The following is a 13,900-nucleotide window of genomic DNA, read 5'->3' on the forward strand; positions in this document are numbered from 1 at the left end:
CACTCTGGAAACTGAGGAGGATCACTGTGAGCTCAAGGCCAGCCTGGGCTAGTGAGACTCTTTCTCCAAAACAAACAAACAAACAAACAAACAAGCAAACAAATACGGTGTAATAAAATTGCCACCATCACTATTCTTGTCCTGTGGGCCATTATTAAGTAAATAGGGGTTACATGAACACTATGGCTACTCTGTCAGTTGATCACCAAGTCGATCTGTAACCAAGGCAGCTACTAAGTGACTGACAGGTGGGCAGCATGTAAAGCACAGGTCTGATGGACACAGGGACAGGTAGGACAGAGCAGGGCAGTGTGAGATCTCATCATGCAAACAGGATGGTGTGCAATTTAAAACTTATGAACAATTTCTGGAATTTTCCATTTCATATTTTTGGATTTTGGTCAACTTTTGGGAGCTGAAACTGAGAAAAGCTGAAGAGCAGAAGAGAGGCCCCTGGCAGATGGAGGACAGCAACTGGAACCAGATTCTCCCCAATTGCAACAAGGGCAGAGGAAACAGCAAGGGAGAGAGATGTTCTATGTGGCAATTGGCATGTGGGCTCCAGCTAGGGTCTGTGCACCTCTGAGTTTGTAGGTGACCTCATGGAATACAGGACTGTAGGCATGCTAAGTCCGGTGTGGCAGGGTGATTTTATAGATACTTGGGTGTTGGAAGCCACGCTATATAATTTTTGGGGAAAATCATTTCATAATTAAATTATGATTAGGCCTAGTCTTCTTGCCTATAGGCTGGCTATGACATGCCTAAACATAACTCCATTTTTGCCTCCAGTCACAGCTGAGACCTCATTGGTCCCATGATGCTGTGACACACACAGGCAAGATTACATCAGCTGAAGACATCCTGGTTTCTTGAGAACTGAGTGGTAAGAGAAAGGTTTCACCTGGGGAGGGGCAAATTCCTTATCACCTTAACTCATCCCACCTACTATTGTATGAATGTCTTTTCTCATCTTAGCATCCTAATCAACATAAGCTTCTCATGGACCTAAGATCCTCATTAGCATAAGATCCTCATGGTTGTAGGATTACCACCACCTTCCAAGACATCTGATACTTTCTCTGATTATAAAATCCTCGTCAATTTAGGATTACTGCCACCCTCTGAGTCATCTGTTACTCCCTATGAACCCAATAAATAGTGGCAAGCTTGGGGTCCCATTGTCTTTGCTGCCCAGAGCAGCACTGATCAGGCCCAGAACCCAGCTTCCTCTCTAAGTCTCATTTCTTGCCTTTATTCTTTAATTTGCCTCGTGTTGTAGTGGCTCACAGGAGACCAGGACCCACTGCAGGCATTTTGGTAATGTTCCCTTTCCCTGTTCCCTACACCTAATCATGCAGGGTAACGGGTGTAGAGGGAATCATCGCACTCTCTGTTACTTTGTATATATCTGAATCATTCCCTAGTGAAAAAAGGGTTGTTTTTTTTTCAACAGCAGTAATGGAAGTCACAGCCAGCCCACGAGCCAGCATTCTGTGTGTGAAACGGCCAGAATTCCAACAGGCCATGTGAGTGGGTCCACGGGAATCTGCAAGGTCCCATGGACATCAGATTTCCTAGGAAATATTTCAATTGAGTCCTTGGTTGAACTCTAAGAATGGGCTATTTTTAGTTCAGAAATTCCAAATTCCAGTCACCTTACGAAACACCCGTACTCGGCAGATATCAGTCCTTCCACAGGGAACCCATGGGATTATTGGGTACCACACCCCCTACTACCAAGCAGAGTGTGGACACACCAGTCATCCCCAGCCCTGACCCACTGCTCAGGTCTGTATCTCCCCAGCTCATCCCCCTCACCTGCCCTGACCTGTACCAATCCTCCACACCACTTCCATTTCCCCAAACTAGAGCAACTCATTTATCTTAAATTCAGCAGCAAGTCTTCAGCCTTTGACCTCACCCAGATCTGCCTGGACTCCAGCCTCCACCCTGCACCAGCTATGAGACCAGCAGGAGCTCAGCTCACCATCCCAAGCTTCAGTTTCCCCATCTGTAAAATGAGGCATGGAAGAGCCTCACTGTTCCTCCCCAAGAAGCAGCACTGTGAAGATTCAGGAAACCAGGTGAGTAAACCCCTAACAGCGTGGCCAGAGCCAGGTGCTCAAGGCTGGAAGCAGGCCCTGCCACTCTGACTACAGGATGGGGGCCCGAGATGGCCCAGGGAGGACAACCCCATGACATTGGTGTCTGTCACTCAACTGGAGACGGGGTTGGCAATAACGAGGTGAGAGCTTCCTCACATCGGCCCCAGGTCACATCGGAGAATGCAATCAGGAGTGGGTCTTTCACACACTTGTGCACACAGGCACATCTGTGACTTTCTTCTCTCTCTCTGAACAGACAGTCCCCAGATGTGCCTGGGGAGCCATCTGCTGCTGACAGAGCCATCACTAAAAAGGCCAGATCAGTTTCCACAATGCCTGAGGGGCTGGATGGGCAGAAGCTTCTCATCACCTGTCCTGGCATCCACCTGCCACCCCTCACCGGCAGCTCCAGGAGACAGATGGAGCTGGGTGACTTCCTGTCATTCTCCTGTCCTTCCTGTGGCCTATGGCACCATCAGCTCTGGGCAGAGTGGCCAAGTCTTCCAGCAGGATGGGGACTGAGGGCCCAGGTCAGAGCAGGACACTGGTTTGGGCAGCCACAATCGGGGTCACCTGAGCCTCCTCCTCCCTCTTTCACCCTTCCAGCCAGGACAATGGTGGAGCCGGATGAAGCCCCCAGCCACCTTGCATCATGACACACTGCCCTCCTGACGCTGCTGTGGACCACAGAGGGCACAGGGAGGAGGGGGAGGAGGTTGGTATTGGTGCCGATGCTGATGTTAGTGAGGACTGTCTTATGCATTTCCTATTTCTGTAGCAGGATACCAGACACCAGGTGATTTATGAAGAATATGGCTCTTGGCTCTGGAGGCTGGGAAGTCCCAGATCCCGTGGGGCACCTGGTTAGCTTCTGACAAGGCCCCGTTCTGTGTCACAGGGCGGAGGAGGGCAGCAGGGGAGGCAAGCAGCCTGGAGAAACAGCACGAGGGCTGGGCTTGGATTTACAATACCCATCCTCACGATCACGAGCCCAATACCACAGAACTAACATTGTCCAAAGAAAAGAGTGTTCAGCCATTCGCGAGCATGGAGCCCTCATGACCTAAACGCATCAGCCCCACCTCCCAACTCTACCTCACTGGCGATGTAAGTTCCAGCATGTTACCTGTGGGGGACACACTCAAACTACGGCAATGAGGATTTGATCGAGATGTTTTCTTGGTGTCAACGATGGAACCCAGGGACTCCTGCGTGCTCAGCACTTGCTCAACCGCTGAGCTCCACCCAGCCCTGATGATGGCAGTGGTGGAGCTGATGATGAGGATGACGGTGGTGAGGCTGATGTCCATGACAACACTGATGCTGTTTTTATGACCGTGGTGGTACCGGTGATGACAGCTGCCTGCATGCACTGAGCGCTTCCTATTTCCCAGGGTTAGCTCAGTGCTATTCATGTCCCCTCGTCCACTAAGAATGCCTAGACCTAAGGAAGTTAATGCCCTCAGGGAAGGCCACATGGGGAGAAGTGACCTTAATGTCTCTAGTAGTTTTCTGGGGCGGCTGGAGCCTTTCACGGAAATGTATTTGCTCACAGCCTTAGAGGCCAGAAATCCAATCTCAGCCCTCTTGCAAGGCTCAAGGGAGAACAGCTCCAGGCCTTTCTCTCAGCGCCTAGGCTGTCAGTGGCCCCGGGGCCCTGGGTGTGCAGACATTGCTGTCACCTCCCTCCCTTCCCTGTCTGCATCCCTTCTTGTAGGGACACCACACATGTTAGGGTACAGGCCCCCCAACTCCAGCATGGCCTCATCTTAACGCAGCTGCTTACATCAGCCGGGACTCTATTTCCAAACAAGATCCCGTTCTGAGGTCTCAGAAGAATGGGAACTGTGGGTGGATGCTGTTCAGCCTGTCCAGTGTCCAAATTCACATGTTTGGCTCCGAAACTGTGCTCCTTACCACCATCTCCGCTGCCTCCAACCTCTTGACAACAGTGACAGGGACGACCAGGATGGCAGCTACTGCCACTGTTTGAAGGTTCACTGAACACCAAGGCTCCTCCTAAGCATGTGACATCAACGGCCCGCGATCTCCACTTCACTGATGAGGACAACTGAGCAGCAGCTGTGCCCACGACACCTCCATCAAAGCAGCTGCAGAGTCGCAGCACGCACTCCTCAGTCCCCAGCCCCTGCTCTTGGACGGGAGGAGGGTCACGGCCAGAGGGGAGCACTGGCCAAACGGCCGGGCAGATGCGGCGTGATGTTCCTCAAAGCTGGCCAGTGGGCCGCAAGGACGATTAAGCCAGTGTCCTGGAGCTGCCCTCCAGCAGATGAGCCCCAGAAGCCTGGCCCAGAGCCATCTCTCCAGAGGGGGGATTTTCCACTCCGCACCAGGAGGATGTGCAGCCACCCATGGGCCCTCTCGGACACGAGTGCACTCACAGGCACAGTGCCTCAGCCCTGCCCTGTGGAGACAGCTACTCCTACAGCCAGGCCCTCCCAGCCGGCCCCCTTCCCTCCTCCCTCAAAGTGGGGTTTACACCCTGGAGCCAACTCTGGGCATTCATTCGCCCTCCTCCAGCAGCAGCAACCCTGGCAGGGCATCACTGCATCCCCACTGCCCTCTTCAATCCTCAATTGCCGCAGCGACTGTGGAAGCCGATGTCCAGCCTGCTGGAACTCACAGTGCTGAGCCAGAGTCTAGCGAGCTTGGTTGTTGGAACTCACGGTCTCAAACTCATGGTGATCTGGGCTCTTTGGGCGCAGCCACTGCCCAGTTGGCTCCAGGCCCTTTGGGGGTATCTTCAAGGCACCTTCATTTGAGAAGGTGAGGCACAGGGAGAGAAAGTGAGCCCCGATACCTCTGAACTTGCCTTTTGCATGGGCCTCTCTGGCTGCTCCCAAGGGACCTGGGGAGCCAGCGCCTGCCTGGCCAGGGGGCCCCCAGAGCCACACACGGGGTACCTGCCAGTGAGTGCATCGGGGCTCCTCAGGGACCAGCCTGATTCAGTCCCCGGGAGCCTCCCGCCCCCCGGGCCGCTGCTTCCTCACCCTCCCGTCCCCTCTCCTGCACCTCCCCCAGCAAGGACCCAGGCCTGGAAAGCCCTTTGGCCCCAGCAGTGCCGCTTCTCGCCAGCTGTCAGGTGGTGTGGGTGAAGGAATGACGAGGAAGTGCCCAGTTCAGCTCCCACAACCCTGCCAGCTCCAAGAAGAGAACAGCTGGGGACAGTCGAGGGAGTGGTTTCTCCCTCAGAGGGAGGACAAGTCACTCCTATTTTATGACAAGAGGCTGGGTAGTAGCAATGTCACACAGGGGCGCAGTGCAGGACAAACACACACAAGCACACACACACAGCTCCTGCCGGGCGTGGTTACCACGCCTGTGATCCTAGCTCTGGAGAGGCTGAGGCAGGAGGATCACAATTTGGAGGCCAGCCTGGGCTACAGAATGAATTCAAGACCAGCCTGAACTACATAGCGAGACCCCATCTCAAAAAAACAAAAGCACACAGCCCGAGCCCAAGCTGCAATTCTGTGGACCAAACACACACCCACCGGAGGCCAAAGGAAACCAGCTCTCCCCTTAGGGAGATGGCTGCACACCTGTGCTCCCAGGAGCAGCCGGGGGAGAACTGGAAACAGGGTACCGTGTCTCACCCATTGAACAAGCACATGGTCCTTACACGAGGAAACTGATGTCCTCTGATACGGCAAGGACACAGCTAGGACGAAGTCTCATACTCTGTCCACAGGAGGCAAATTGGGACAGCATCTTTGGAGCAGTTAGTGTGGTGGTATCAATCCGAATTGGCAATGCTGAGGCACTCTGACAGAGCAGTTCTGCTTCTGGGCTGTCCTGTGGAAACCTTTGCAAATGGGCATGTGTATTGTAAAGAAGCCGGAAGCAACCTAGTCTGCATACGACTGGGACATGTGGATAAACTAAAACAATTCTACTGAGTTCTGTTAAGGTAGCCACTAAATAAATTAAGAGCAAAATAAAAGGCAGATAATAGGAAGCAAGGAGATGGATCTTTAGTAAAAGGGAGGGGGTGGGAGAGGAGGGGAAGCGGGGGGAGACTGAAGATGGTTACTCGCCTGCACCGGCTCCCCACTAGGAGAGGGAGGCACTGTTAGGGGCAACACACGCAGACTAATAAAAAAACAACGGGGACCAAGTATGCATGGAAAAACAGCCACGGCACCATGTGGAGTTGGGAGTTGCAAAATGCTCCATGCACTATGAGTTTTCAAATTAAGCGTGTATATGTAGAGGAGCACTGCATACACACTGCACATCCGGGCACGTACAAGGATTGGAAAGAGAGCAAAAGATTTTATAGGCTTTGTATCTTTTGAGAGTTGTGTTATAGGATATTTTATAAACATGAATAATTTTGCAATATTTTTAAAAATATATTTATTTATTTCATTATTGGTGCTAAGAATCGAACCCAGGGCCTCAAGCATGCTAACCATGCTCTCTCTACACTCTGAGCCCAAAGTATGCAATTTTTGAAGGAAATCAATTTTGGTGCAAGGTGTGGTGCTGCACACCTGTCATCCCAGCACTCAGGAGGCCGACTCGGGAGGATCCTTGTGAGTTCAAGGGCAGCTTGGGCTACATAGAGAGACCCTGTCCCCAAAACAAACATAAAGAAGAAAACAGCATCTTTTACTTGATGATGAAAACTTCAAACTAAGACCCAACATCGCAGGGCTCCAGGTGCAGCTCAGTGCGACCCCTTGCTCGGCACCACAAAAACAAAATAAAAACCAGTGGCACACTACCAGTGGTATGAAACCCTAAACAAGACAAGAACGATCCCAGCACCAGGATGCGGTGGTGCCCTGAAAGTTCAGGCTGATAAGTAATACATGGCGCTTAAGATAAGAGAAACATCGGATTGGAAAAGAGGAGACAGTGCTATAATTTAGGCAAGCTGTGGCCGTCAACCTAGAAAACATCACTCCCCAAAAATAGTTTAAGAGAAAAAAACTTCTGTAAAATGTTGGCATGAGAAGAAATATATGAAATCGAATCACTTTCCAACATGTTAGCAATACTCATTTGCAAAAAAATGTAACAGAAAAAAATATCTTGGTCAAAATAGGAACAAAAGACAAAATATTTAGAAATGATCTTTACATGAAAAGGGTGGAGCTTATTAGAAAAAATTATAAATCTTTACTAAAGGAAATAAATCTGTGAAAAGAGAAACTTGCCTTCACTTAAAAATTAGTTTTTTAGGGCTGGGAATGTAGCTCAGTGGCGCTGCGCCTGCCTGGCAAGCGTAAGGTCCTGAGTTCCATCCCCAGTACCAAAAAAAATTATTTTTAAAATGATAATTCTTCCCCAAAGGACATGTTAATGAAAATCCAAGCAAAATTACAATAGGACTTTTTGGGGGGTTGACAGATTTTTGTTGTTTGTTTGTTTTGGGGTTGTTTTTTGTTTTGAGACAGGATCTCACCATATTGTTCAGGCTGGCCTTGAACTCCTGGTGATCCTCCTGCCTCAGCCTCCCAAATGCTGGAACTACAGGTGTGTGCCACCACACCCTGCTTTTATGTTTTATCTGAAAGAATGAATGCTCAAGAATATTTTGAAAATGAAGAATAGACACGAAAAGGTAGAAAAATATATTTACCAAGGCACTGGGTTCTGTCCCCAGCACCAAAAAGAAAATAAAAAGATGCTATCTGGGTAATGTTGGAAATGAATGGAGTCTGGAGAACCAAAGGCAAAAGAACTGGATGCTGGTTAATAAAGCTGTTTCCCACAGCTATGTCAGAGGAACAGAAGGATTAAGGAGATGGACACTGGACGGGGAAGCCAGGTCTGTCGCTAGGGCGTGGGAGATTGCAGATAAGCAGCATATGTCTGGCTCCCCTCTCTGGGTGGGAAAGCTTCGAAGGGGCCATGTGGTAATGATTTGGAGCTGGCGACACAGTGTGCATTAGTGTTGGGCTTAACATAGGTACAGATGTCACCTCAGAAGACACGGACGCATATGCGTGTGGCTCAGGAAGGGCCTAGGCGTGGTGACACCTCCTCAGCACAAGCACGCTGAGCCCCCAGCCCGCCTGCTCACACCAAGCTGCAAGAAAGGCACCGGGGCTCTCAGAGAAACAGCTCATCTCAGGAGCGTCCAGGAAAGACAGAAGATGAGCCTGCAGCATCCTGCTGTGCCAGGAAGCAAGAAAACACTCAGAAATTAAAAGTAAATAAAAATAGTTTAAAAAAACATCATGGATCCAAAAATGGGAGTATGTCAGAGGGACACGGGAGCCAACTGAAAGAGCTTCCAATGACCAAAGCTTGAAGAATTTGAGGCAGAAAATAAACAAAGTAGCCTTGGATTCGAGCCCAAAGGATAAACTAAATGGCTGCGGTTCCACACTGCTATGGACAAACCACTGAATAATGAATAAATAAATGTGGAAGGGAAGGCAATTCTTGGGCACAGAAGAATCCTTCCCCACTCTCCCTGGAGGCTGTGGGGTATAACTCTGCACTTTTACAGGGGGCCGGGCACCGGGACTTCCTGTCAAAGAGGAAACCAGCAGCTTCAAGCTTCAAACTTGGGGCCGTCGATACCTGCCGCAGGAGCCCAGGAGGCGGGCAGTGTTGGTCAGGTTTGTCTGGAAATATATAATTCTACAATGACAATGGCGATGGCATTGAATGTCTTCAGTCTTCCTCCAAAAACACATCCTGAACTTGAGAAAAACCTCAGATGAATCACAACTAAGGGACCAAATATCCCACCAGTACGCCTCCAATAGAGCCAAGTCATCAAAAGGTGCCTAAGAGACATGACAACTAAAAGTCCTACAGGAACCTGGGTGGAGACAAAAAATTACCCCCCAAAAAATTAGTTTAAAAACTAACTAAAGAAGCCGGGCGTGATGCCACACGCCTGTAGTCTGAGGACTCAGGAGGCTGAGGCAGAAGGATCGCCCTAGGCTACATTGTGAGCTCAAGGCCAGCTTGAACAGCATAGTGAGACCCTGTCTCAAAAAAAAAAAAAAATGTCCAAAGAGAAATTAAAGAGATCTGAATAAAGTGTGGACTGTCCCATCGGTAACCACACTGCTGAAAGGCACCCTAGTAATGCAAGATGTTACTCGCAGGCACAGTGGGCCTTGGGTATCAGAGCCTAGCATGTTCACAGTAATTCTGCAACTCTAAAAGTGTTCTTAACATTTTTAAAGACAAAAGAGGGGCTGGGGATTTAGCTTGGTGGTGCTGCCACCTGCCTTGAAAGCACAAGGTCCTGAGTTCAATTCACCAGTACAAAAAAACCACAAAAACAAAAGAGTACATAGCAGAATTCACTCTATTTGCAGATATTATAAAGACTGATAATTTACATGTGTTCCTGGCACAAGAATCATCACACAGAACAGAATGGGAAGCCCAGGTAAACTCCTCATCGATAAAGTAATTTGGGTTAAAAGTAGGATCCAAATGATGGGAAAAAAGGATTATTCAATAAACATATACCTGAACAATTACTTCTGCCATTCAAGAAGAATTATTTAGATTCTTAATACATTTTTTTTTTGGTACAGGGATTGAACTCGAGACCTTGCGATTTTGAGGCAGGTGGCGGAACGACTGAGCTAAATCCCTGGCCCTCTCAATACACTTTTTAAAAAATTTTTGTGTGACAGGATTAAAAGCAAAGAGAGAAAATAAAAAATCCAGAACATCTGACTTTGTGAGAGAAAAATTAAAAATGCCTTCTTAGCCATGCATGTGAAGAAATCATGAAAAGGAAAAAATACAGAAATTTCTCCACACAAACATGGAAAACTTCAGGGGGCTGGGGATTTAGCTCAGTGGTTCTTTCCCCTGCCTTGCAAGCACAAGGACCCGAGTTTGATCCCTGGTACTGGAAAAAAAAAACACGGAAAACTTCAGAACACCAAGAAACAGAATCCACATTGAAAGGCAAACAACCAGGAAAATTATTATGCATGGAACAAAAAAGTGTTCACACCACCAACACAGGGCCTTCACACTGACTGAGAAGAAAACCATTCGAGTTTAGAAAAGTCAGCAAAGAAACTGATAATTAATGAAAGAAACGTGGGCCGGGGATTTAGCTCAATGGTTCCACCGCCTGCCTCGCAAGCACAAGGTCCCGAGTTCGATCCCCAGTACCAAAAAAAAAAACCAAAAAAAACAAGTCAGACAGGAAGAAATCTAAGTAATACTTGAAGCCATACTGGACCTCACCAGCAACCTAAACAGAAGTGACCCTTTTCTGTCTTTGAATTAAGCTAAGAACATGGTTCTCCAATTCCTCGTGTTGGGGGTGCTTGCACCAAAAAGGACCCCTGGTGTTTCTGGTGGAAGTTTCGACTCTGGCTCACTCTGGAAAACAACTCCAAGAGCTGCCCACCACGCTGTGTTAAAACTGGCCCAGGATTTCCACTCCAAGGAGCTTAATCGTGCAGCAGAACCAAAGATCCAGTTCCGCCCCCCAGGAGGGTTTTTTGTAACGTTTTACCATAGAAGAAAACCTGAAAGCAATCTAAATTTCCAACCAAATGAAGTGATTGGCAAATTTCTCTAATTTTTCATCTCTGGAGACTTACCACTTTTTGCATGTAAAAATTAATGAAAATTGGGCCAGGGATTTAGCTCAGCAGCACTGTGCCTGCCTTGCAAGCGCAAGTTCCTGAGTTCAATCCCTGGTACCGAAAAAAAAAAAATTAATGAAAATTGCTGAGTGTGGTGGCACACACCTGCTGTTTCAGCACTTGGGAGGCTGAGGCAGGAGGATCTCAAGTTTGAGGTCACCCTGGGCTATATAGTGAGACCCAGTCTCTAAAACTAAAAAACTTTCTTAAAGTACTTACAAAACACATTTCCAAACACAGGTCCTCCTTTGTCGCCAAGTCTCTGTGGTCTAAACCACCACTCCTAGACCCCCACACCCCTCTCTCTGAGAAACCCCTCCCAGCACGAAGACCTAGGCACAGTCAATGAGAAAGCCTATTTCTCAAACGCCTGTTACACTGAAAGAAATTCCATTTGCTGACTCCAAAGATGCAGCAGACTTAAGCCACAGCTTCCATCCTGGCTCAGAACCTGCAGAGGAAATGCAAGGGCTGGGACCCCTCAGGCTGTCAGAAAGGAAGGACCCCCTTTTCCCTCACACCCACCAGCCACTGCCCCACCAACTCCCTGCACCCCACCAAGTCTTCTGTCCCAACTGAGCCCTGGCACCCAGCACCTGCCAGGTAGTATTCCAAACCCAGAAAACATTCACTTGCTTTCTTTCTTTTGTGTATGCGGGGTTGTGTACTGCGGAATGAATCCAGGGCCTTGGCACTAAGCTATATCTCCAGCCTTTCTTAATTTTTATTTTTCATTTTGAAGCAGTATCTCACTAAGTTGCCCAGGCTGGGCTCAAAATTGCGATTCTCCTGGCTCAGCCTCCCCAAGTGCTGGGATAGCAAGCGCACTCACCACACCCAGCTTTGTTCGAGTTCCTCCGCCCTCCTGCCATTCTGTGTCCTCAGAGAGCTGCCCTGGCCCCCTCCCTCACAAGACTGCATCCACAGCAGGGGCTCAGTGGATGGGAGTCCCCTCTGTGGGAAGCTGGGGTGTCTCCAGGGACTATGATTTGGGGAACCAGGAGGAGGATGGAGGGATGGCCAAGCCTGCTCGGTTTCAGGGGAGAGGGGAGGGGTGGGCCCAGGGCTCCCTGGAAATGATGGCAAGAGGGGGCAGCATGGCAGCCCCTCAAGAGCCATCCTGGGCCTGAGGACACCTGTCTGGTGCCTGCCTCACACCCTGAGCCAAGCATTTTAGAGACAAACTCAGGTGATGGATCAGGAATGGCATCACCCTGGCAGGTGGCCTTGGGAAAGACTTGCTGCTGTCCCCAGTCTGCTTCTCCCACTGTCAGATAAAGGGACGATTCCGTGACCTCTGACCTCCCTCCATGGGTGTCTTCTGAAGCCCAAGAACAATGCAGAGGGTGGGCGACAGGGGAAGAGACAGGGCCGCAGGACACACTCACACTCCAGCCCCTCCCAGCGCGGGCTTGCTCCCCAATCCTGGGGGCAAAGCTGTCCCTGTGCGGTTCCCAGAAATCTATTTCTGGAGCCCTTGCTTCTGGCTTGGAACTGCAGATTCCTGGGAAGCCCAGAACTTCTGGGAGTGAGGGACCCCAAGTCCCGGAGACAACGCCTTCAGCTGGGGACCTCGTGGAAGGGCTTCAATCGCCCCTAAGGACGTTGTGACTAACAGACGCGCCTTCTTTTAAAAGGGCTTGCTCGAAAATAAATAAGTAAATAAATAAAAATTAAAAATAAAAAAAGTAAAAGGGCTTGCTCGCTGGGACACCTCAGCACAAACGACTTTGCCGTTCAATTATGCAAAGAACCTGCTTTCAGTTTTTTTCCTTTTAAAGCTATCCCGGTTAGAGGCTCGGACAGATGGAGAAAAGGCAGTAAAGCATATAAATCGAGGATCCAGCTGGGGGCATACAGGTGTTCGCTGTGCTGTACTCGGTTGTAAGTTTGAAATGTTTCTTTCTGAAAAGAACGCGGGCAGGACCAGCCTGGCTCGGGGTTAGGGACCCCAGTGCGCGCCGGCCCTGCTGCGGGAACCCCCACCCTGGGGCCCCCAGGACCGTTCAAGGGCGCGGGTCAGCCCTGAGCTTGGAGAAGGGGCTGCAGGGACAGCGGGGCGCCGGCTGGGGAGGAGGAGGAGCCAGGGTGGGCGCCTGGCTGGGCAGCGAGCTTCTGCGTCCCTCAGAAGGCAGGGGACGGCGGGGGTAGGCCGGGGTAGGTAGGGGGAGTCACCCCGGGGTCCCCGTGGGCCCCACCTCGCCCGAGCCCCGCCTCTGGGGTCTGCGCTGGCCTCCAGCGCCCACGCTAGGAGCGAATTCTAAGAAATGGCAAGAGTAAAAGGCAAAGAGGGGAAAAGCACCATCTTACAACCGCGGAAAGCCAGGCTTGGGAAGGAGCCCTGGCAGGGCCGCAGGCCGGACAGCGCCAGCCCGAGGCGCGGGCAAAGCAGGGACAGAGGGTGCGGGAGGAGGGACGCCGGAAAGGCGCCCCCGCCCGGCGGCCGTGCAGCCGCGCAGAGCCACGTGCGCCCCGGGCGCGGCGCGGTCACCTGGGTCGTGGAAGGGCACCAGCGCGTAGTTGGCCACGGCCTGGCTGCGGCTGCTCAGGGTCCGCTCCAGGATGCGCGAGGCGCCGTCGATCACCTGCATCAGGTCGTCCCACATGGAGCCGGTGACATCGAAGACGAAGGCCAGGGTGGCGTCCCCCGGGGAGTGGGGCAGCGCCGTCCTGGGCGCCCCGGCCACCGCCGCAGCCGCGGAGACTACGATCACCAGCAGCCGCAGGAGCCGCACCCCGGGCATCGTGGACAGCGCGGAGGCCCGATGCGCGGCGCCTCGCTCCGGCGGGACGCACGGTGTGGCACAGGGGCCGGCGGGGTCCCCCTGCTGGGAGCCCGAGGCGGGTCCTGGGCCCACGCCGCCCTGCGCAGGGTCACGGCCCGCCTCCGCCGCTCCCCCCGTGACTCAAACTTTCCCAGCCCCGCCGCCCGCCGTCCAGACCCGGGGTTAGGGGAGGACGCGGGGGAGGGAGGCGCGGAGCAGCGGACACCTGCGCGCCCAGGCGGGGGCGGGAGGACGCGACGCGACGTCTCTGTGCACTCCCAGCCCATCGGTCTTTCCAACTCCCCCTTCCTCTGAGCCAAGCCCCGTCGTCGCTGTCACCGCGATCCTCACCAGCGCGAGCTCACCCAACCCCAGAGGGAGACACTGACACCAAGCCCAGGTCGCAGAAGAG

The 13,900-nt window shown here is 51.5% G+C and overlaps 1 protein-coding gene across 6 annotated transcripts in view; it reads right to left on the reverse strand.

Moving 5' to 3' along the window:
- The window catches only part of Hmcn2 (hemicentin 2), a 127,271-nt gene extending 113,758 nt beyond the window's left edge, over window positions 1-13,513 (reverse strand). For 2 of the 6 annotated variants that reach the window (XM_087183051.1, XM_087183050.1), the window contains exon 1: window positions 13,215-13,513. In XM_087183051.1, coding sequence (XP_087039177.1) covers window positions 13,215-13,467 — 253 coding nt within the window. In that variant the 5' untranslated portion in view covers window positions 13,468-13,513. The remainder of the gene's footprint in view (window positions 1-13,214) is intronic. The other 4 variants (XM_087183049.1, XM_087183048.1, XM_087183052.1 and 1 more) reach the window with 3 other exon arrangements.
- Between the last annotated feature and the right edge of the window lie 387 nt (window positions 13,514-13,900).

This window comes from Heterocephalus glaber, unplaced genomic scaffold, assembly GCF_053883595.1.
Source record: "Heterocephalus glaber isolate CG9 unplaced genomic scaffold, H.glaber_assembly_v1.0 deba00001479, whole genome shotgun sequence".
Lineage (NCBI taxonomy): Eukaryota > Metazoa > Chordata > Mammalia > Rodentia > Bathyergidae > Heterocephalus > Heterocephalus glaber.